Genomic DNA, 21,143 nt, shown 5'->3' with positions numbered 1-21,143 from the left:
ACACTTGGGTTTCGTCTTTTGCATTTGAAGCTCCATCCACAATGGTATGTTCTCCCCTTGGGACTCCTTCACCCTCCTTGTCAGGCCAACTCTTTCTTAAGTGCCAGGTCAAAAGCCACCTCCTCTCTGATGCCTTCAACTAGACCCAGGTGTTTCATCTCAGCTTCCACTGCTTTTTGTACATACCTTCTTATATTGATTATTATATTGCATTATAATTGCTGGCATGTGTCTCCCTACTACTCACAATCTCTCTGACGGTGGTGACTGTGTTTTAACTTTCTCTAGGACTTTGCCTCCTGCCTGGCATGTGTAGATGCTCCGAAAATATCTGTTGAATGATGCAGTGAATGAATGCCTAAATAAATCAAAGAGCTAAATATGAAGAGGGAAAAGGCAAAGATTACAGTGTCTAATCTGGGTTAATGGAGAAAAAGTGAAATGGAATATAAAAGAAAATACTGTGTTCATAAAGTTTTACGTTAAGGACATTTCACATATTCTAATTTTTTCAAAGATCATCCATGAATGCAGTAGAAGATAATTGTCCATTAAAACACAGCAGTTGTTCTGGTATTCCGATTATACATAAATATGCTATATAAAAAGACCTCAACCTAAAAATAGGTTGCATTCCAAAACGAGGTTTGCAAACCAGTTGTCTAGAATTTAGAAGACAATTTCCCTCAGAAGCCAGTTAAAACCGGTGATCATACAAAAGCCCACTTGATTTGTAATGTGCCTGTGGCTCCATGTTTAATTGTAAAGTGGTAGAAAATAATACTATTCAATACTACTGCAATAGCCAGTTAAGCAAAAGAGTAAGCAGAAGTGAATGTGAACGTCATTTATCTTGAATATTAACAACTAGAAGAAAGATAGGTTTAATTTTAGCAGGGTGAGGAAGCCCAGGGAGGTATTTGTGAAGATCAGAAGAAACTTCTGGTTATTTCAGCAGCAAAAGATAGTAGCCCTAGATCTTTTTTTTTTTCAATTGAAGTATAGTTGATTTAAAATATTGCATTGCATTAATTTCAGGTGTACAGCATAGTGATTCGGGTGTTGGGTTTTTTTTTTGCAGATGATATTGCTTTATAAGTTGTTACAAGATGTTGACTGTAATTCCTTGTGCTGTAGAGTAAATCCTTGTTGCCTATGTATTATATGTATAGTAGTTTGTACCTAGCTCTGTAATATGTATAATTTCATTTCAAGACTTAAGACATTTCCTTTTGGCTCACAAATGTCTCACACAAAGGAAAAAGAAAAATTATTTTTGCAATACTTGAAAAAGTTTTGTAAGACAAAGAGGAAGGAGGAATGGAGTTAAAAAGTCTATGTGTAAAAATCCTCAACAAAATACTAGCAAACAGAATCCAACAGAATATTAAAAGGATCATACACCATGATCAAGTGGGGTTTTTTCCAGGAATGCAAGGATTCTTCAATATACACAAATCAATCAATGTGATACACCATATTAACACACTGAAGAAGAAAACCATATGATCATCTCAATAGATGCAGAAAAAGCTTTTGACAAAATTCAACACCCATTTATGATAAAAACCCTCCAGAAAGTAGGCATAGAGGGAACTTACCTCATCATAATAAAGGCCATATATGACAAACCCACAGCCAACATCATTCTCAATGGTGAAAAACTGAAACCATTTCCTCTAAGATCAGGAACAAGACAAGGTTGTCCACTCTCACCACTATTATTCAACATAGTTTTGGAAGTTTAGCCACAGCAATCAGAGAAGGAAAAAAAAAAAAAAAAAAAGGAATCCAAATCAGAAAAGAAGAAGTAAAGCTGTCACTGTTTGCAGATGACATGCTACTATACATAGAGAATCCTAAAGATGCTACCAGAAAACTACTAGAGCTAATCAATGAATTTGGTAGAGTAGCAGGATACAAAATTAATGCACAGAAATCTCTTGCATTCCTATACACTAATGATGAAAAATCTGAAAGAAAAATTAAGGAAACACTCCCATTTACCATTGCAACAAAGAGAACAAAATACCTAGCAATAAACCTACCTAAGGAGACAAAAGACCTGAATGCAGAAAACTATAAGACACTGATGAAAGAAATTAAAGATGATACAAACAGATGGAGAGATACACTATGTTCTTGGGTTGGAAGAATCAACATTGTGAAAATGACTCTACTACCCAAAGCAATCTACAGATTCAATGCAATCCCTATCAAACTACCACTGGCAGTTTTCACAGAACTAGAACAAAAAATTGCACAATTTGTATGGAAACACAAAAGACCCTAAATAAACAAAGCAATCTTGAGAAAGAAAAACAGAGCTGGAGGAATCAGGCTCCTGGACTTTAGACTATACTACAAAGCTACAGTAATCAAGACAGTATGGGGCTTCCCTGGTGGCGCAGTGGTTGAGAGTCCGCCTGCCGATGCAGGGGACACGGGTTCGTGCCCCGATCCCGGAGGATCCCACGTGCCGCGGAGCGGCTGGGCCCGCGAGCCATGGCCGCGGGGCCTGTGTGTCCGGAGCCTGTGCTCTGCAACGGGAGAGGCCACAGCAGTGAGAGGCCCGCGTGCAGCAAAAAAAAAAAAAAAAAAGACAGTATGGTACTGGCACAAAAAAAGAAATACAGATCAATGGAACAGGATAGAGAGCCCAGAGATAAACCCATGCACATATGGTCACCTTATTTTTGATAAAGGAGGCAAGAATATACAATGGAGAAAAGACAGCCTCTTCAATAAGTGGTGCTGGGAAAACTGGACAGCTACATGTAAAAGAATGAAATTAGAACACTCCCTAACACCATACACAAAAATAAACTCAAAATGGATTAAAGACCTAAATGTAAGGCCAGACACTATAAAACTCTTCGAGGAAAACATAGGCAGAACACTCTATGACATAAATCACAGCAAGATCTTTTCTCACCCACCTCCTAGAGAAATGGAAATAAAAACAAAAATAAACAAATGGGACCTAATGAAACTTAAAAGTTTTTGCACAGCAAAGGAAACCATAAACAAGATGAAAAGACAACCCTCAGAATGGGAGAAAATATCTGCAATTGAAGCAACTGACAAAAGATTAATCTCCAAAATTTACAAGGAGCTCATGCAGCTCAATATTGAAAAAACAAACAACCCAATCAAAAAATGTGCACAAGACCTAAATAGACATTTCTCCAAAGAAGATATACAGATTGCCAACAAACACATGAAAAGATGCTGAAAATCACTAATCATTAGAGAAATGCAAATCAAAACTACAATGAGATATCACCTCACACCGGTCAGAATGGCCATCATCAAAAAATCTACAAACAATAAATGCTGGAGAGGGTGTGGAGAAAAGGGAACACTCTTGCACTGTTGGTGAGGATGTAAAATGACACAGCCACTATGGAGAACAGTATGGAGGTTCCTTAAAAAACTAAAAATAGACCTACCATATGAACCAGCAATCCCACTACTGGGCACATACTCTGAGAAAACCATAATTCAAAGAGTCATGTACCACACTGTTCACTGTAGCACTATTTACAATAGCCAGGACATGGAAGCAACCTAAGTGTCCATCGACAGATGAATGGATAAAGAAGATGTGGCACATATATACAATGGAATATTGCTAAGCCATAAAAAGAAACGAAATTGAGCTATTTGTACTGAGGTGGATAGACCTAGAGTCTGTCATACAGAGTGAAGTAAGTCAGAAAGAGAAAGACAAATACTGTATGCTAACACATATATATGGAATTTAAGAAAGAAAAAAAAATGTCATGAAGAACCTAGGGGTAAAACAGGAATAAAGACACAGACCTACTTGAGAATGGACTTGAGGATATGGGGAGGGGGAAGGGTAAGCTGTGACAAAGCGAGAGAGAGGCATGGACATATATACACTACCAAACATAAGGTAGATAGCTAGTGGGAAGCAGCTGCATAGCACAGGGAGATCAGATTGGTGCTTTGTAACTGGCTGGAGGGGTGGGATAGGGAGGGTGGGAGGGAGGGAGACACAAGAGGGAAGGGATATGGGAACAGATGTATATGTATAACTGATTCACTTTGTTATAAAGCAGAAACTGACACACCATTGTGAGGCAATTATACTCCAATAAAGTTGTAAAAAAAATCTACAAACAATAAATGCTGGAGAGGTTGTGGAGAAAAGGGAACCCTCTTGCACTGTTGGTGGGAATGTAAATTGATACAGCCACTATGGAGAACAGTATGATAGTTCCTTAAAAAACTCAAAAAAGAACTACCATATGACCCAGCAATCCCACTACTGGGCATATGCCCTGAGAAAACCATAATTCAAAAAGAGTCATGTACCACAATGTTCATTGCAGCTCTATTTACAATAGTCAGGACACGGAAGCAACCTAAGTGCCCACTGACAGATGAATGGATAAAGAAGATGTGGCACATATATACAATGGAATATTACTCAGCCGTAAAAAGAAATGAAATTGAGTTATTTGTAGCGAGGTGGATGGACCTAGAGTCTGTCATACAGAGTGAAGTACATCAGAAAGAGAAAAATAACTACCACATGCTAACACATATATATGGAATCTAAAAAAAAAAACATGGTTCTGAAGAACCTAGGGGCAGGACAGGAATAAAGACACAGACGTATAGAATGGACTTGAGAACATGGGGAAGGGGAAGGGGAAGCTGGGACGAAGTGAGAGAGTGGCATGGACATATGAACACTACCAAATGTGAAACAGATAGCTAGTGGGAAGCAGCCGCATAGCACAGGGAGATCAGCTCGGTGCTTTGTGAAGACCCAGAGGGGTGGGATAGGGAGGGTGGGAGGGAGAGCAAGAGGGAGGAGATACGGGGATATATGTACATGTATGGCTGATTCACTTTGTTGTACAGCAGAAACTGACACACCACTGTAAAGCAATGATACTCCAATAAAGATGTTAAAAACGGGGGGGGGGCTATGTGTGTTATGTAAAGTTTACCTGAGGTCAAATTGGTCAAGCTGGGGAGGAAAAAAAAAAAAAGAAGCAAGGTATACATGGCATGAAATATGTGGTGATGATTACTGCTGCTCACCTAATTTGTCTGTTTTTCTCCTCCTCCTGGGCACAGGGAGGACTGGACTGCCTGGCCCTGGTGGTTGGGTGGCACCATTTTGCAGAGTTCTGGCCAATGAGTTGGGAGTAGAAGTGACAGCATTTAAATGTCAACAAGACAGCCTTGGTTTTCTCCTTTCCCACTGGCTCCCATCACGTCTGAGGAGGTAGCTGCTTTGCCAGCCTTGGTGCCAGAATGACTAAGAGAAGAGTTTCCCTGGTGACACATGTATGGGTAGAGAAATCTGTGTTACTTTAAGAAGCAAACCTTTGTTGTTTGAAGCCTCTGAGAATTTGGGATTGTTTGTTTTGCAGCATAACCTAGCTTATTATGACTGACACATTATTCAAATAATTTACCTCCAGAGAAAGGAAAAGCGTGATAGGGAAGAGATGGTGTGTTATGGTTGCCCTGGATAGAGCTCTAAAGGAGATTAGTGGAAGAGAGGAAAGGTGTAAATTCAGATGTAAAGGATCCTTCCAAACTGGGTGCCCAGGGTTTGGGGAGATCTTGTATTACTTCTGAAATCAAAGTCCTAATAATACTATAATTACAAATTGGGCAAAGTCATAGCACTCTTGATATTAACTACATATGACTAAAGGTACATGGCCTAGCAAACACCATTGAGGTATATGCTGGCTGCAGGCCTCAGAGCTTAAAAGCATTTGTAAGCTTACTCAGAAAAAGGATAGAAGAGTGAATAAAAGCTTGGATTTTGGAGTTAGATGGGCCTGAATTCAAATCTCAGTTCTACTTCTTAAATCAGCCTAAGTGTCAGTCTTCTTATCTCTAAAGTGGAGATAAAAACAGAACCTTACTTCAAAGGTTTGATGGGAGCACTAATTGAGGTCATATCTGTAAAGTGTCAAGTGCACTGCCTGGTATTACTAAATGTTCTAGCTTTTTCCAGTCCCCTGGAAGCCCAAGGTTGGCTGGTTATAGAATGACTGCCTTACTGTCCTGCCTTGAACATAGCGAATCCCATGCCTACCCAATGCAGCTTCAAACTGGATCTCATGGGAGCTTTCAGCCATTACCAGGCTCAGTGCTGTATCTCTGCCTATGACTTCTGCACACTCCCACCCTCCTAGGCTATCAAGACCAGTGCCCCACTTTAAAAGAGATCCAGGAAAATCCAAATATGCAAGGTGATAGACTGGGGCAGGATTATTCATGCTCCAAGATTCTTGTCATTATGCCAAAGAGTCCAAAAATTTCCTTAGTCCTTTGCAGGTTTCTTTCTTTCCTTTTAATAAATTGTTTGACAGAGAAAAGGAAAAATAAAACTCAATGACTTCTTTATCCATTAATGATTGATCAAAAATGAGAAAAATCTATGTAAGTGGGAAAAATGACTTCCAAAAGCATATCCTCTGCCCACAATTTTCTGGGAGCACATCTATTGTGTTGGCCAGAAAGCAGAGCACACACAGACCTCCAGGTCCCTAAACAATGAAAATTCATCCAGAGGGTTATTGTGATAATGGCTGACACACATCAGATTTCTGTTTCTTCATCACAACCAAGATTTAAAAACCCAAGTCCAAACTCTATGATTCTAGGGTAGTGCACAAAGATCCATAGCCAGGAGAACACACAAATTCTTCTGACCAGGATGAAAATGGAGTCAACTGACTCCAGCTGTGAAAAAGTGCAGAGTTAAGAGGGTGTTACTATTTTTTCAAAATAAATGAGAATATATTATGGCACAGAGGCAAAATCTACATTACAACTTAAGTTGAAACTTAGACTCCACAGGAACATGGAGATTGCCCCTTCTCAGGCCACGCCCACCCCAATGGCAGAGAGGTTGCCCCTATATCTTGGCACTTGGGGTACCTCACTGGAAGGGAACAAAAAGCATGAAGCCACCAAGAGGCCCTAAGAGATTCAGTGTTTGACCCAAGGTCAAAGAACCAGAAGTGGACTCCACATTTTCCAGTTGCTAGTTCAAGGTTCTGCCCACTGTAACACCACTTCCTCCTTTCCTGAGAATGGAATCTGCCACTTACCTCAGCCTGCCTGGCGTGGAAGCCGGCCTTCAAAGGGAAGCATGCATCTGGGGGACCCAAAGCCCCAAACTCCAGGGCAAATGTGAGCCTGCAGACAAGGAAAAGGAGTCGATGTCTGCACCCTCCCACTAATCTTCTCCCAGCCACCCCCTCCTTCCCATCCCCTCACACCTAACTTGTCTCCTTAACTCCACTCTAGCTTTGTTCCAAGCTATTTTCCAAAGGGCCCTTCCAGAGGGATCATATAAAACACAAACCGAGTTCAGTTATTCCCCATTTAAAAAGCTTTTATCCACTGCCCTCCAGATAAAATTCAAGCGCTTCAGCAAGGCCTATAAGATCTGCCCCGACTTACCTGTGCCTCCTCTTCAGCCTTGCGGGAGAAAGACCTTCCTCACCGAGGGGTCTAATGACTCATTTCCGCCCTTTAATACTCAAACAAAAGGCACCTTCCTCCAAGGTCTTCCCTAACCCCTCAAAGCAAGTTGATGGCACCTTGTCCACAGGTAATTATTACTGCCTTTATCTTGGCGTTTCACAATAAATTGTTCATGTGGTTAAAGCGCCTAAACAACATGGTATCCTGAGAGGCAGAACTGGGCTTCAGAGCCCAACAAAAACCTGGGTTTGAACCATGACTTCCCCACTTACTGGGGAAGCCAAGCCTCAGTTTCATTTTCAGTAAATGGGGAAATGCATACCTTAACAGTTTGCTGGGAGGGTTAAATGGAATGACAGTATGAGGTAGAAAAGATATTCGATGGTTTAATAAATGTTAGTTCCTCTCCTCTCCATCCCTTCCCATTGGCTATAAGGGCTCCCTTAATGCTAGAACTTTCTTTTTACTCTTTTGTATTCCTGGTGAATAATACAGTAGGCACTTAATAAATGTTGGCAGGAAAAAAACAGAAGAGGGAGGGAGGAATGCAGAGGAGGCAGGAAGGGAGGAAAGGAAGAAGGAAATTAAATAATGAAATGAATGAATGAATGAATGAAGCTAGACGCAAAAAGAGACCCTGATCTGTTAGAGCGAACAAAGTTACTATACACACTGGTCATATGACGGTGAGAATGTCGTAGCCTTCGCTACTAATAAACTCTGAAAGGATATCTGCAGATACTACTGTCAATAAGGAAAGACCCTGAATCCAGAGGCTGGCAGATCTACCAGCAGAAGGCATTGTAGTCCATTATAGGATTGGCACACATACTTTAAAAAATGTTCATTCCCCAAATTGTTCATTCCTACTCCACTCTAAATGCTGGGCTTAACACAAACGAGAATACAAATAAACTGATCTTACTCTAGTGAGGTCTCAATTAACACACGTAGATCAGTGATATGTTATTAAACCAGAGAGGGGGAAAAGAAGCCTTAACTTGTAGTGCCTGCCAGTTTCTGTGGTGTAAATACTCCCACCATGGGTGATTTTAATCTACTAATGACACAGTTATAGTAATTTAGCTCCCAAAATCCCTAAGCACTTAACAACTGGCTCTCAGGAGCCCTCAGCACACCACTGATTCTCCATTCCTCTTAATTTTCCCATTTTTGCCATCTTTTCAGTCACTGTGTTTTTTTAACATCCTTATGGCCTGATGGACAAGGAAAATAAAAGAGAGAGCAGATGATTTTTCTGTCAGTGGTTCTAGCAAAGGAGACTGAAGAGGGAGGAAGCTAAACTGCTATGTGTTTATGGGTTTCAGTTACCCCTATTCTCTCTGCCCCTTATTACTGCAGATAACTGAGCAGATGCCCTAATCAAATGTGCAAAATATAAACATACTTTCTGATCAAATATAGAATTAATGGCCACAACCTGGTAATAGAAATGAAGCCAAAAAAGCTATGCTAGAAACCTAAGAAGGGTCAAGTTCATCAAATGGCAGAAGGGAAAATGGATAGAGGACCTCAATAGACATTTTTCCAAAGAAGACATACAGATGGCCAACAGGCACATGAGAAGATGCTCAATGTCATTAATCATCAGGGAAATGCAAATCAAAACCACAATGACACCACCTCACACCTGTCAGAATGGCCATCATCAAAAAATACAACAAATAACAAATGTTAGCAAAGACGTGGAGCAAAGAACCATCATGCATTGCTGGTGGGAATATAAACTGGTGCAGCCACTTTGGAAAACAGTATGGAGATTCCTGAAAAAATTAAAACTAGAACTACCATACGATTCAGCAATTCCACTCCTGGGTATTTACCTGAAGAAAACAAAAACACTAAACTGAAAAGATATGTGCATCCCCATGTTCATTGCAGTATATTTACAACAGCAAACATATGGAAAGAACCAAAGTGCGCAGCCATAGATGAATAAAGATGTGATATATATATATATATATATATATATATATATATATATACACACACACACAATGGAATACTACTCAGACTTTAAAAAAGAAAAGAATGAAATCTTGCCTTTTGTGACAACATGGATGGACCTTGGGGGTATTATGCTGAGTGAAATAAGTCAGAGAAAAATACCATATGATCTCACTTATATGTGGAATCTAAAAACAAAACAAACAAAACAAAATGAAAACAGACCCATAGATAGAACAAATGGGTGAAGGGGGATGGGCAGGACAGGTGAAGGGAATTAAGAGATACAAACTTCAAGTTATAAAATAAGTCAAGGGGATGTACAATGCGGCATAAGGAACATGCTCAATAATACTGTAATGATTTCGTATGGGGACAAATGGTTACTAGACTTGTGGTGATCATTTCAAAATGTATTTAAATGTCAAATCACTATGTCGTACACCTGAAACTAACATAATATTGTACATCAACTAGAGTTCAACTTTTAAAAAGGTGGCACAGGGCATGTTAAAATGGGAAATCAGACAACTCCTCTGGATGGAAATAAACAGGGAAAATATTTTTCTGAATGTTAAAGATCACAGCAGCTCTCTGGACCAAAATCTAAACAGGAAAAAGCACACCAAACTAACAGAAGGGAAAACCGTTTAGCAAAATGTAAGTTTTTATCTTAACATGGTTGGAAACTGGAGACATATAAATTTTATGAAGTTCTGTGATGAAGCCTCACTCTCTCTGCCATAGGAAAGGGGCTCCTTGGGTGGTATTTCTGCTTAGACAGAAGAGGAAGGCAGCTGGCAATATTTCCTTCCCTCTCACTAGGACTCTGGCTTGCCTTCCCCTTCCCTCTGTTTCTAACAGAGGCAGCACTACATGAGTAATAATACTTCACGAAATATGCTCCTGATCTCTAGGGCAAGTCAGAGTTCCTATAAGTTAAGGACGCAGTTCAGAGTGAGAATTGTCTATGAAAGCAGTTTTATGGCTCAGTAGATGTTTATTGATGAAACCCCATTCTCTGTGACAACACTCGTGTGATCCAGCCTCTCTCATTGACAAAGGAATATCCAGGTTTTGCTCCATGATTTCAGCTGACTTACTATCTAGGCATTTGGTACTCTGGGGCTTTTAAGAAGCTTCTGTGGCAACAGCTGTTACTTTACTTTAGTAATAAAGTAACCTGAACTCAAGCCACATAGAGGAAAAAATTAGAAACATCAAAAATATGTGAAGATGAGAATACAAGAAAACCATGCCTACATAGGAGAGTGAAACAAAACTATCACAGATTCATTTTTACAGATAGATATCCAAAAGGGAGGGAACAGAGGGTATTTCCATTCCATTCAAATGAAGGGCAACTTAGTGAAGAAGCAGCTTCTGATACTTCACATAAAAAGAGTTAAAAAATGCACATGACAAAAGTGTGGCATCTGGGGCTGGCTACTTGTTTCAAAACCTGAAAGGAATCAAAGAATGAGACAAAGAGACAGATTTAATCTTACCGATCCTAAATCACTCAGTTACCCAACTCAGGGAGAAGGTAATTAACTAGCCCCTTTCACTGGAGTATAATCTGGCCAGCAGGGCTGGGTCAGATGAGCAAACAGAGCAACCTCATGCTACAAAAGGGGGAAAGTAAAGCAGGAATGAACTGAGCCATTAGGACCAAGAGGAGGGGAAAGAAAGAACGGGTCCCCTGGTGAGGACAGGAGGGTAGGCAGTCACTGGGCCAACAGGCATCACCAGCTGGGCGTGAGTCACATCTGGCAGAGGCAAAAATGAGATCACACAACAGCATGGATGGCAGGGTTTCGATTTTAAAACAGCAAGTAGATTAGAAACGTTGAAGAGTTAAAAATTAATGCAAAACTCTGATGTGAATCAAAATATCATGAAAACCAGCAGAAGCTGATTCTTCCAGAGTTCGGTGGAAGGAGCCAAGAACCAGGAATTAGCCCGCAGAGTATTCCCAAGGCCCACTGTCTAAATTCCAAAGGAAGGAAAACCCAATGTTCAAAGAACTGTAGGGCGTACAGGGTCGCCAAAGAAAAGTACTGATGATTGAAACAAAGGGTAGGAGGGTGCAGCTTTTACAAATACTAAACCTGAGTTTAAAATATCTGTGTTCCAATATGGACTCCGCCCTTGACTTGCTGGGTTGATGGTGTGTGTCTCTATGCACATGTGCACGCAATTCTCCTGATCTCCCCAGGGCTGGGTGTCTTCCTCAGTAAAATGATGGAACTAAATTATGTCATCTGAAAAGTGGTTTCAAGCTTTATTCTAGGAAGTGAAAAAATTGGGAGAGGAGAATGCAGGCCACTTAGTAAACAAAAGGCCTAGAATGAATGACAACACTTTTTTGCTCCAAAGGCTAGGAGCCTCGGACACAGGAAGGCCTCTGCCTAGCTGTTAGATGTCACCACAGCCACTCCACCCCCACTCCTCGTGCCTAAACCCTCAGCTGAGAAGGGCATGGCCTGGTCCTGGGACATTCCATCCCATGGATTATTTGATGACGTGTCTCTCTCCTACCCTCCTCCCAGAGTACAATTTTCTAAAAGCAGAGAAAAATCCTTCCCAAGAAAATAAACACTCCCAAACAACTGTCCCATTCTGTTACCTATTTGGATTACATAATTGCTATGAAGTCAAGACTTTCTTATTGACACGCCAGAAAAGACCTCTCAGCTCATACAGCTCATAAGCTGAACTGCCTTTTCTCCACTGTCCAAAGCCCTAAAAAACCTCCAAGTCCCTAAAAAGCAGTCCCCAGTGCCCACTGAGACGGAATGAAAAACTCCACCGCCTCAACTCTGCTCAGAATGGAAACTCAGATCAAAATATTTTAAATCTGTGGGGATGTAAGCCCTGTATACTATATTCTTCGACAATAACGACAATAACAAACCCTTACTGATGCCCCAAACTGCCCTTCATAGAAGGAGAACACTGATATTTTTTCTTGATTCTGTTGAGAATAATTTAGACAAGTGTACAATCTTAACTCTTTTGTTGGCCAGTCTGTAAAATGGGGTGACCGATAATTGGTAACTGGCATCACTTACCAGCCACCAGGTAAAACAGTTAACCCTCTCCTGACCCACCCCGACACTAGGAAAAAACCACTAGGCCAAGCTGGCTCCAATCCCACAGACCACAACGCTAATCAAGATACCTATACTTTTCCCGTTGAGTCGCCGGTAGAAAGGCTGAGGGTTCCTCTTACAGCCTGCTCTAACTTGTTCGTCTAGATCAAGGTAGAAATAGCAGCAAATTGCTCTTCATAATTCCTCTCCAGGAATGAAAAGGACTAGGATATTCCTGGAATGCCTCCTCACTCACAAAATTAGAAGGTATACCTCCTGTAATCACTGTACTGTGCTCAGTGTGAAGATTAAATGAGATAATGCATGGAATGTGCTGAGCGAGCATCTGGCACACAACAAACTCAATAAATCAATGGTGTTCCTAATTGTAAAAACAACAACACACAAACAACAAAACAAAACCAAAACAACAGCGGGGGGCGGGGACTGTTTCCTGATGCTTATCAGCTTACTTAGAATAGGGAAGATCGAAACGTAAGGCAACAGTAGTTCCCTAGCACAGTCCAGAGATGTTTTTGCTGTCCTCTGGGTTTCTTGTAATCAGCCACTTGATAGCCGTTAGGAAGAACTTTCCACAATGCCACGGGCACTCACACCCCACCAGACATCCAACTCTCAATAACTGAGAGGTAGCAGAGCGTTTGAAACATTGAGGACAGAAATGCAAAAGACCTTAAAGAAATTCCACAAAGCCCCTTGGCACCAATCATGTGGAAGTTTTGCCAGAAAAGCCAAACGGCCCACACCACACAATGGTTCTTGGTGGAAAAAGAGGGTAAATAAAGCACAGACTCTGAGCATCCTAATGAGAAGGTTACCTCCCCATCAGAGACCAGACCTTAAAAGTCTAGCTCTTCTGTAAATTTTAGGTTACAAATAAATTCTTCCTAAGGCACACCTAGCAATCTTTTGTGTTTGGCTCTGCTGTTTGGACATGCACAGTTATGTTTTCCTTCCAGGCACAAAACCGGTTTTTAAGAGCTTCATGAAAATATTCATATTTTCATGATATGCAATTAGTAGGTTTTACTATAATTTATAACTGAATTTTCTTGTTCACTTGGGGCACACACATCATATACTAGGCTCACCTTCCCAGTGACACACCATAGTATGCAGCTATGCAGGACATTTTGTTTTAAAGGCAGCAAAATGAATATATCTGAACTCCAGAAAAGATGGTGCATTTGCAACAGTCGTGAGACTGTGTGGCAAAAAAAAAAAAAAAAAAAAGGCCATAAAACTCTTACTTTGTATTGTGCCTATTCAACCTGTAAAAATTTTTGTAGTTTCTAAACCAGGTTTTTTGGAAACACAATGGGCGTTAGTATTATGCCTTTTCAAGTTGTAAAAGACCAGGCCACTTGGCAATTCTCGTAGTTTCTACACCATGCTTTCCAAAATGCAAAGGGCAAGCGTGACCTGTAACTTTAGAGAAGGGCAAGTAATGTTCTACCTCTGGCTGAATATTTAGTTATTTCACTTGATGTAAGTTTTTATGGCAACCCTCCATTACCATGAAAGTGTATGTCCTCTACGATTCAAAGTAATTAAGTGCAACTTGTGAAAGTCAGGTTTTTTATTTAATACATTCTAATCAAATAGTAACAGCAGTAAATAAACACTTTGAAAAACAGGCAGGTATCCCCCTGTATCTGGAAGAAAGTTAAGTCAGAGTATTCTACATGGTAGAAGGGAGACAATTGCTAATGTCCATGGTTAGACCACCTGGAAGTTTCTAAAGCCATTTCTGAAAAATCAATGGCAACAGGTTGTGGGACACAGCTACTTCAAAGGGTAAAATGTCTCTATCTACATGGTTTTATTAACAGGGATTGAGTTGCACCTGTATAGCATGACATTCTTGTCTTTAGCCTTAAAGGAAAAGAAGAAGTCTTTTCCATTTGCACCAGTTTGAAATATTTCTGAAATAAGGCTCCCTTGAAATAGATTACTACAGTACTCATTCACATGAGAGAGTTCATACACGTAGTAAAAAGACAAATACAGGATTTCATGGTCACTTTTTTTTGGTTGATTTGGTTAATTGCATAAAATGAAGGATAAATACTCACAAGCGTATCTGTTTAACAAATCTCCTAAGTACATCAGAATGCAAAGTATCAAATGTCCTAAAATAGACTCTGATCACCAGGCATACAAAACTGAAGTTAAGCCTGTGTCAGTTTGGTTCCTTCCACTTCTTCAGCACTCCTAAGTGGAGCTCTTTCTCTACTGCCGGTGCTGGCACCTTCCACCTAACAGGAACCTCAGAAAGGCAAAGAGTTCTGATAAAGTGTTCCTTCAGCCTTTACTTGGGACGTTTTATTTTTAACTTAAAAGGATAAACTGGTCTTGGTCAGCCTTAGGAAGGGAAGCATCACTCAGGTGAAAATATTTGGGGGACCTTTAAATACCTAGCTACCCCTCCACACGTTTAAATTAGATTGACTTCAGCTGTTCTTAGAATGCTGCGTAGTTATCCAGAGCCGTCACTCAAGTTTTGGTTCTCTTTTTACATAGCTGCATTCGGAGATACTCTATAGGAGGCATGTTTAGAAAAAGAGAAACACTTATACCTGGAATTTATATTCTTCCAAGTAATCTTTTAGTCTTGTTGGTAAAGGCAGTCCCCAGATGGTACCGGTACATTTGTTAATGGTGAGTCTACAGAGATGCTGCAGAGGTGGTGCTGATGTGTAGAGCGGTTTGGTCAGATAAAGGTGAACAGTGCCGTTCCGGGGGGCTTCTGGGCCCGTCCGCTTATCCTTGCACATCTGAACATAGTAGTCGATCAGATGAACCACACTGTCAAACTGTTTAAGCTTGGACTTGACACATATGATAGAGTCCAATCTAAATTTCCCATCTTGGTATTCGATGCGAAGATTAGTTGGTCCAGCTGACGTTTTAACAGATATTGTTAGTAGGTAGTCTGAATGCGAACTATCTCTAATCAAGAAAGTTCCTTCTGGCGCCTCTTTTAATTTCTCTTTGGCTTCATTAACAGTCATGCTTCCCCAGTACCAACCTGGGGTTTTTGTTCAAAAGAAAAAGAAAAGAGAGTAAAATAGTTATTATAGAGAATGTTTTAAATAGGGTAAATACTTGGCAACAACTTTTCTAGCTCTAAAAAGAAGTGTGTGAAAGTTTACCAGAGGCTACCATAAATACTTTCTATAGAAATTTGATGAAAACATAGGTCCATTTTATTTTCTGAACAAACTGCAAGCCACTTTTCTTTTTTAAAAGTAACTTTCTGTAGCTGTTCTTTAAACTCTCTTAAGACTTTCTCCTAACGAAACAAAAGAATGTTTGCAATATGACACACTGGCTGACCGGGCATGATGCTTCTCCACTAGTCAAGTGAAATCAAAGATTTAATGTAAATTAAGTCAGAAGTTAGAAATAAAAGCCATGCCCTTAAAAAAGTGGAAAACCCAACTCCAGTTAATTCCAACAAGATAAAAAGAAGCAACTTTTTGGATGGTTGGTGTCCACTCCCACCCCACCCCCCCAAATCTGTTAGCGGCTGCATCCATATCTCTTTTCAAAGTCCTGTAAAGCACCGCTATTTACCTGTTTTAAGAGTGCAGTTCTAGTATGATACAATAGCTTCTGTTCGCTGCTTTGATAACAACTACCTTATCAGCCATTGAGAAATGAGAGAAAGCCCAATTGATAATTAGTACTTCCAGTTTACAGTCTTCCATAAACTTTTTTGGACTTTACCCTAATTCAAATCCAATCACAACCGTCGGTCTCCCCAGCATTCTCGAGTCTACCTGCCAGTTCCATCTCCCATCCCGTTTTCAAAAGTGACTTAGCAACATCTTACAGTTTAAAAGTTTGAACAATGCTCCCCCCCCCAAAAAAAAAAAACTTGCTCGGGTACCTGCAATCTGCCGGTTCCTCCCGCTGAGGGAAAGCCCGTGGCCTGCACGGAAAGACCGGAACCGCAAGTGAAGGAACTTTTCCTTCTCCCTACTGCTACCAAAACTTCAACTTTGCCCCAAACGTAAGCTTTGAGGATCCTGATTTTGAAAGCCTGCAGGTTTGCCAGAATCTTTTTTTCCATCTTTTCTTCTTTCAGATGCCGAGAGACGACAGCGAGCCGCGCAAAGCGCAAGACTGCACTTGAAACAAGCGAGGCCAAGCTCGGCTGGGGCTTCGCAGCCCGCCCTCCTCCCGGCTTTGCGGCAGTCCTGAGCGGCAATCTGTCGGTCCCCGAACTTGGCCGCCAAGATTCCAGGCTGCAGCAGCTGCCCGGCCCGGGAGCCAGATGCAGCTGAAGCTGCGGGCAGCGCAGCGCCCACTCGCCGCCCTCTCACCCCGCGGACAGGAAAGGCGCCGGGGCACTTTCTCCGGCTAAGGTCCGAGCCCGAGTGCCGACCCCCAAACGGCCGCGGAAAACAGCAAAAATTCCAGCGCCCTAAGAGTCTATTTCCAAAGAGCCCTTCTAGCGCTCTAACCTCCCCTAGGCCTCTGAGTCCCTCGAGAACCACTTTTCTTTCGCATTCCAAGGATCCAGGTCCGTAGGGGCATTCTCCCCGCGGTTCCCTGAGCTGGGGCGGGGACGGTAGCGATTGCTTCCCAGCCTCGCTAGCACAACCGCATCCTTGTCTTTGGGGAGGCGCCCCCTTCTCGCACGCATTGCGGCCGGTCCGCTCCCTACCTGTGTGACTAAGTTCCCGCAGGGCCTTCGCCAGACGCGCCGCCTCCGGGGACGGCTCCTCCGCCGACCCCGAGGTCCCCCAATGGCTCTGCGTCCCTTCCGCGCCATTCCCGGAGGGCTCGAGGCACCGCAGGGTCATGGGAGAAGGGTCACCGCGGCAAAGACAGGTGGCCGCCCGAGCTGGGGTCAGAGAGGGGCACGCGTCCTCCTTAGAAGTCAGTGGGAACCCCAAAACGAGTCCCTGAGGGGTCCGCGAAATGGAAATGGAGGGGGAAGTAATGGGGAGCCGCTGGTTCTTCCTCCCCGGGTCCCGGTGCACGGATAGCAAAGTCCCCCGCAGGCGCGGTCACGCACAGTTTGCCTGCAAAGAGAAAGTGGAGGGTTGGGTCAGTCGGAACTGGACCCCTGCGGCCGGGGCGGGGGTGGAGGGACAGAGACGTGGAAAATCCCGGGAATCCTCCGCGTCTGCGCTCCTGCACCATTTAACCCCGAGCATCTAGTTACTGCCCTGGCCCGTTCTAGAGAAAGAGGGATAAAGAGAGAGCAGGGATCCAAGACGCAAGAGTTGGGGCGGGGGACAGGATGAGGGTGGCGGACCGGCTTATTTCCCGCCCAGGGCTGCTCGCTGAAATCGCAGACTAGGAGATGAGAAGAGCAAAGAGTCACCTGCGGGTACGGTGGTAAACAGGCCTCAGTCAAGGACAAGTAGAAAAATGTAAAAAGGAAAGAACAGGAGAGGTCCCCACTTGGCATTCCTATCTCACACTCCGCACAGCCCGGGGAGCCCCAGGAGGAAGCACCCCGCACAAACCTAGTTCCCGGCCCTACAGCGCCGCGGGGCTTCCCGGGCAGAGCCGGCAGCCCGGGACGCGGAGGTGCGGGAGCTGCCGCAACACAGCAGGAGAGGCTGCCTCGCTCCCCTCCCCCCGCTTCCCGGTGCTCGCTTGGGGCAGGGGTTGGGGGCGCCGTGGCTGCCGCTTCCGAGGCCGGGCGGCTGAGGCTGCTGTTGCCGCCGCGAGCGCTGTCGAGGAATCTGCCCGAGCGCGCAGCCCGCGCGGGGGCTCCGAGCCCTGACCCGAGCCGGGGGCCGAGCAGGCGGCAGAGAGCGCTGCGGGACGTGCTAGACAACCAACGCTGAGCCCTTACCTCGGCCTCGGCCGCCGCTGCCGCCTCCGCACCAGGCAGCCTCCCCAGCAGGCATGGGGCGGGGGAGCCGGGAGGGGCCCGGGAGGAGGGGTGTCTGCCCGAGTTTCCCCTGTTGACTTTTAATTTGGGAACGAGATGCCTGGGGATGTGACGAGCCCTGTGCTCAGCGGCGGGGGCGGCCGGAGTTCTCTGCACAGAGGGCAAACGTGAGCCCCGGGGACCATCGCCTCGATTCTCAGGGCTCTAACACCCCCTCCGGGCTCGGACACCCCCGACCCGGGGCAGCTGCTGGGTTCCCTCCGGCTGCAACCAAGGAGATGAGAAGGAGAGAGGGAGGGAGGAAAGAGGGCGGGAGGCAGGCGGGTGGGGAGGAGCGGGAGATCAGCTTATTAGGAGGATTATTAATCTGGATGGCAGTTTAGGGGAGGAAAAACAAAAACAAAAACTCTGGAGACTTCCAGACGCCGGGAAAGAACCGGAGAAAGCAGGCAGTAGCTCCCAGCCTCGGGGCAGAGCCGCAGCTCGGGCTCTCTAGCCCAGAGACTCGAAACTGCGGAAGCCAAGGCTGCCCCGCTCTCTCGGCCGCGCCCCAGTGCCCTCCCCAGCCCTCCTAGGGGCGGAGCCTTTGGACTCCCCAGCCCGATACCTGCCGCGGGCCCCTGCCCGAGCTCCTCCGGCGCCCCAGCTGTAGGCGACGGGGATCCTGAGGCTGTGCGCCCGGGGCCCCGGCGCGCACTGTCCGCGGCCCGCGCAGTGACAGTGGCGGCGGGCGAGAAGGCTCATGCTTCAAGGGAAGCCCAAGGCCCGCGAGCCGCGGCGGCGGCGAGACTAGACAAGAGTTAAATGTCTGTCCCCGGAGCGCTGTGTGCGCGCGACTTCCCAGACCTACGCGCCTCCCTCGCTCCCCGCCTCTCTCCCTAGTCCGCGCTCCCCGCGCGCCCCGCCCCGCGGCTGCGGAGGCCGCTTTCCAGGAACTTTCCAGGAATCCACCTCACGTGACCGCGGCCCCCGCTACTGCTTTAAAGAGACTCCGGTGCTAATGCGCAGGCTTCAGGGGAGACGGGCTCAGAGCGTTCGGGTGCCGGCCAGGGCGGGGTGGATGCCTGGGAATCCGCCCTCCTCTGACCCCACGCCCCGGAGTTCTCGGAGACGCGCAGGAGAAGCACCAGGCCATCACCGTCCCGGTTTCGGCGGCTGGAGCTTGCGCCCAACCCATGCAAGCTGTGCGCCGGAGTCGAGCGGTTAGCAGACGTTCTCGCCCCTCGGCCCGCCGCGGCTGGTTGTCTTTTCCATCCCCTCCGCGCCTTCTCTAGGCGACTTTCCAGGCCGCACATTTTGGGGGTGGTGGTGGCTGGAGAGACTAAAGGTCCTCGGAAACGGCCCCTCCCGCTCTAAGACACATTAATGGAGTGGGAGAGCTCCCTCTTCAGCACCCCCGCGCCCACGCCCGAGACCCGGAGGGAGCGGGCTGATGGCGGTCCTCTCGGGTCCGGTCCTAGATCTGGCTGCCAGCAGGCGGAGAGCGGCGCCTCGTTAAACGGCGCCGGCCGCTCTGTCTCCTCCCCGTGGCGGTCTTGCTCGCTGTCTCCCGCACCGGCCCAGCCCGGCTCCTCCGTCCCTTCCTCCTCCTCGCCGCTCCGTTGTCTCCTTCCGGCCGCCCGGCGGCCCTCCGGCTCACCTGCGCCGATCGCGGAAGGGACGCCCAGATCCGCGCGCCCTGGTGGTCCTGGCCGGCCCGCCTCGGTGTCCGCAGGCCGAGAGCGCTCGACTCTGCGATTTCCCGCAGAGCTTGCACCCGGGGCCCGGGAATGCGGAAAGATCCCGGCTCTTCTTCCCTGCCCAGGGACCCTCACCTCCTCCCACCTGGTTGAAGGCCACCTGGCCTCAGTTGAAACTCATCTCCTTCCCTGCACGTCCGCCCCCGAAATGTGACCTACTTTAAATGTGACCTACTTTTTAAAAACCATTAACACTCATGGGAAAACCGGATCCAAAATTTCGATAACCATTTTTCTTTGAAATACTATTCTATTGCATCACTATTCAAAAGCTTGAAAGGTCAATGGCCACTTTTAGTTGAAGCGTTGGCTATAGGGAAGTTGGGCGAGGAAAGGGGAGGAGGCGTAGGGGAAGGCGCGGCTCACAAACCTTGCCTGGTGCACCCCCCTGCTGGCTCTACGAGGAAGCATACGGGAGTCCTGGACAAACGTTTTTCTCAAGAATTTTCCTGCTTTTGAGTAAATAATTATGCAAACGATAGGCAGATTAGCTGGAGAGCAAGGGGGGGTTGCATTTGCCAGCTAACAAAGGGTTTTGTCAACGATGGAGTCGCGTGCACTGAATCATGTTTTGTTTCTTAGAGTCTGAACTGGAGGGCAGAGCTAATTGAATCCTAGTTAAAACCCTCTATAATGGAGATGAATAATTTTGCACAAGTCGCTTATCGTCCTTGGACCCTAGACCTTTTCTATAAAATTAAGGGACTGGGCTCTGGTTCTGGGTGAGGGACTGGTGTGAATGAAAAAATAAGATCCCATGTGGAGTTTGTGTGTAGTCTGAGGCCCAGAACCTTTAGGAGCCACTACATCTACTAGGGTTCATTATGCTCTAAATTATTCCATTTGACCTCTCCTTCCTTGGTAGAGCATCCCAGAGGAAGGGTGTACCCACTTTTCTGTAGTTTAAAGATATTTTAAAAGTTTTACAGAGATAAAATAATTTCTATTTGTCCGTTGAAATGG

General features: G+C 45.1%; 2 protein-coding genes across 7 annotated transcripts in view; both read right to left on the bottom strand.

Annotated features, from left to right (window-relative positions):
* Positions 1-7,168, bottom strand: part of CRADD (CARD and death domain containing adaptor protein) — a 274,839-nt gene extending 267,671 nt beyond the window's left edge. The window contains exon 1 of the mRNA XM_082634818.1: positions 7,119-7,168. The gene's annotated coding sequence lies outside the window, so the exon portion shown is untranslated. The remainder of the gene's footprint in view (positions 1-7,118) is intronic.
* SOCS2 (suppressor of cytokine signaling 2) lies at positions 4,963-20,378 on the bottom strand. Of its 6 annotated transcripts, none has more exons than XM_082634823.1 (4): positions 20,081-20,378; positions 17,257-17,617; positions 15,161-15,612; positions 4,963-7,206 (listed from the first exon to the last, which is right to left on the bottom strand). In XM_082634823.1, exons 2-4 carry the CDS (start codon positions 17,393-17,395, stop codon positions 7,120-7,122), a joined length of 678 nt encoding a protein of 225 aa, XP_082490949.1. In that variant the 5' UTR covers positions 17,396-17,617; positions 20,081-20,378; the 3' UTR covers positions 4,963-7,119. The 6 variants fall into 6 exon arrangements, with proteins under 6 accessions (XP_082490949.1, XP_082490946.1, XP_082490947.1 ...); XM_082634820.1 differs by lacking the exon at positions 20,081-20,378 and adding an exon at positions 19,049-20,062; XM_082634821.1 differs by lacking the exon at positions 20,081-20,378 and adding an exon at positions 18,403-19,015.
* Positions 20,379-21,143: the final 765 nt, after the last annotated feature.

The sequence above is a fragment of the Mesoplodon mirus genome (assembly GCF_964341445.2).
Source record: "Mesoplodon mirus genome assembly, chromosome: 11".
Taxonomy (NCBI): domain Eukaryota; kingdom Metazoa; phylum Chordata; class Mammalia; order Artiodactyla; family Ziphiidae; genus Mesoplodon; species Mesoplodon mirus.
Note: the sequence above shows the minus strand (reverse complement) of the source record. Positions and strands in the feature narration are given on the sequence as shown.

Excerpts from the sequence above, each read along its gene's own strand:
- SOCS2 (XM_082634823.1), bottom strand. The coding sequence starts at position 17,395 with ATGACCCTGCGGTGCCTCGAGCCCTCCGGGAATGGCGCGGAAGGGACG. Across the intron at positions 15,613-17,256 it reads GCGGGAACTTAGTCACACAG|GTTGGTACTGGGGAAGCATG; the intron begins GTAGGGAGCGGA and ends CAAAAACCCCAG. Across the intron at positions 7,207-15,160 it reads TGGAAGAATATAAATTCCAG|GCTCACATTTGCCCTGGAGT; the intron begins GTATAAGTGTTT and ends CCTTGTCTGCAG.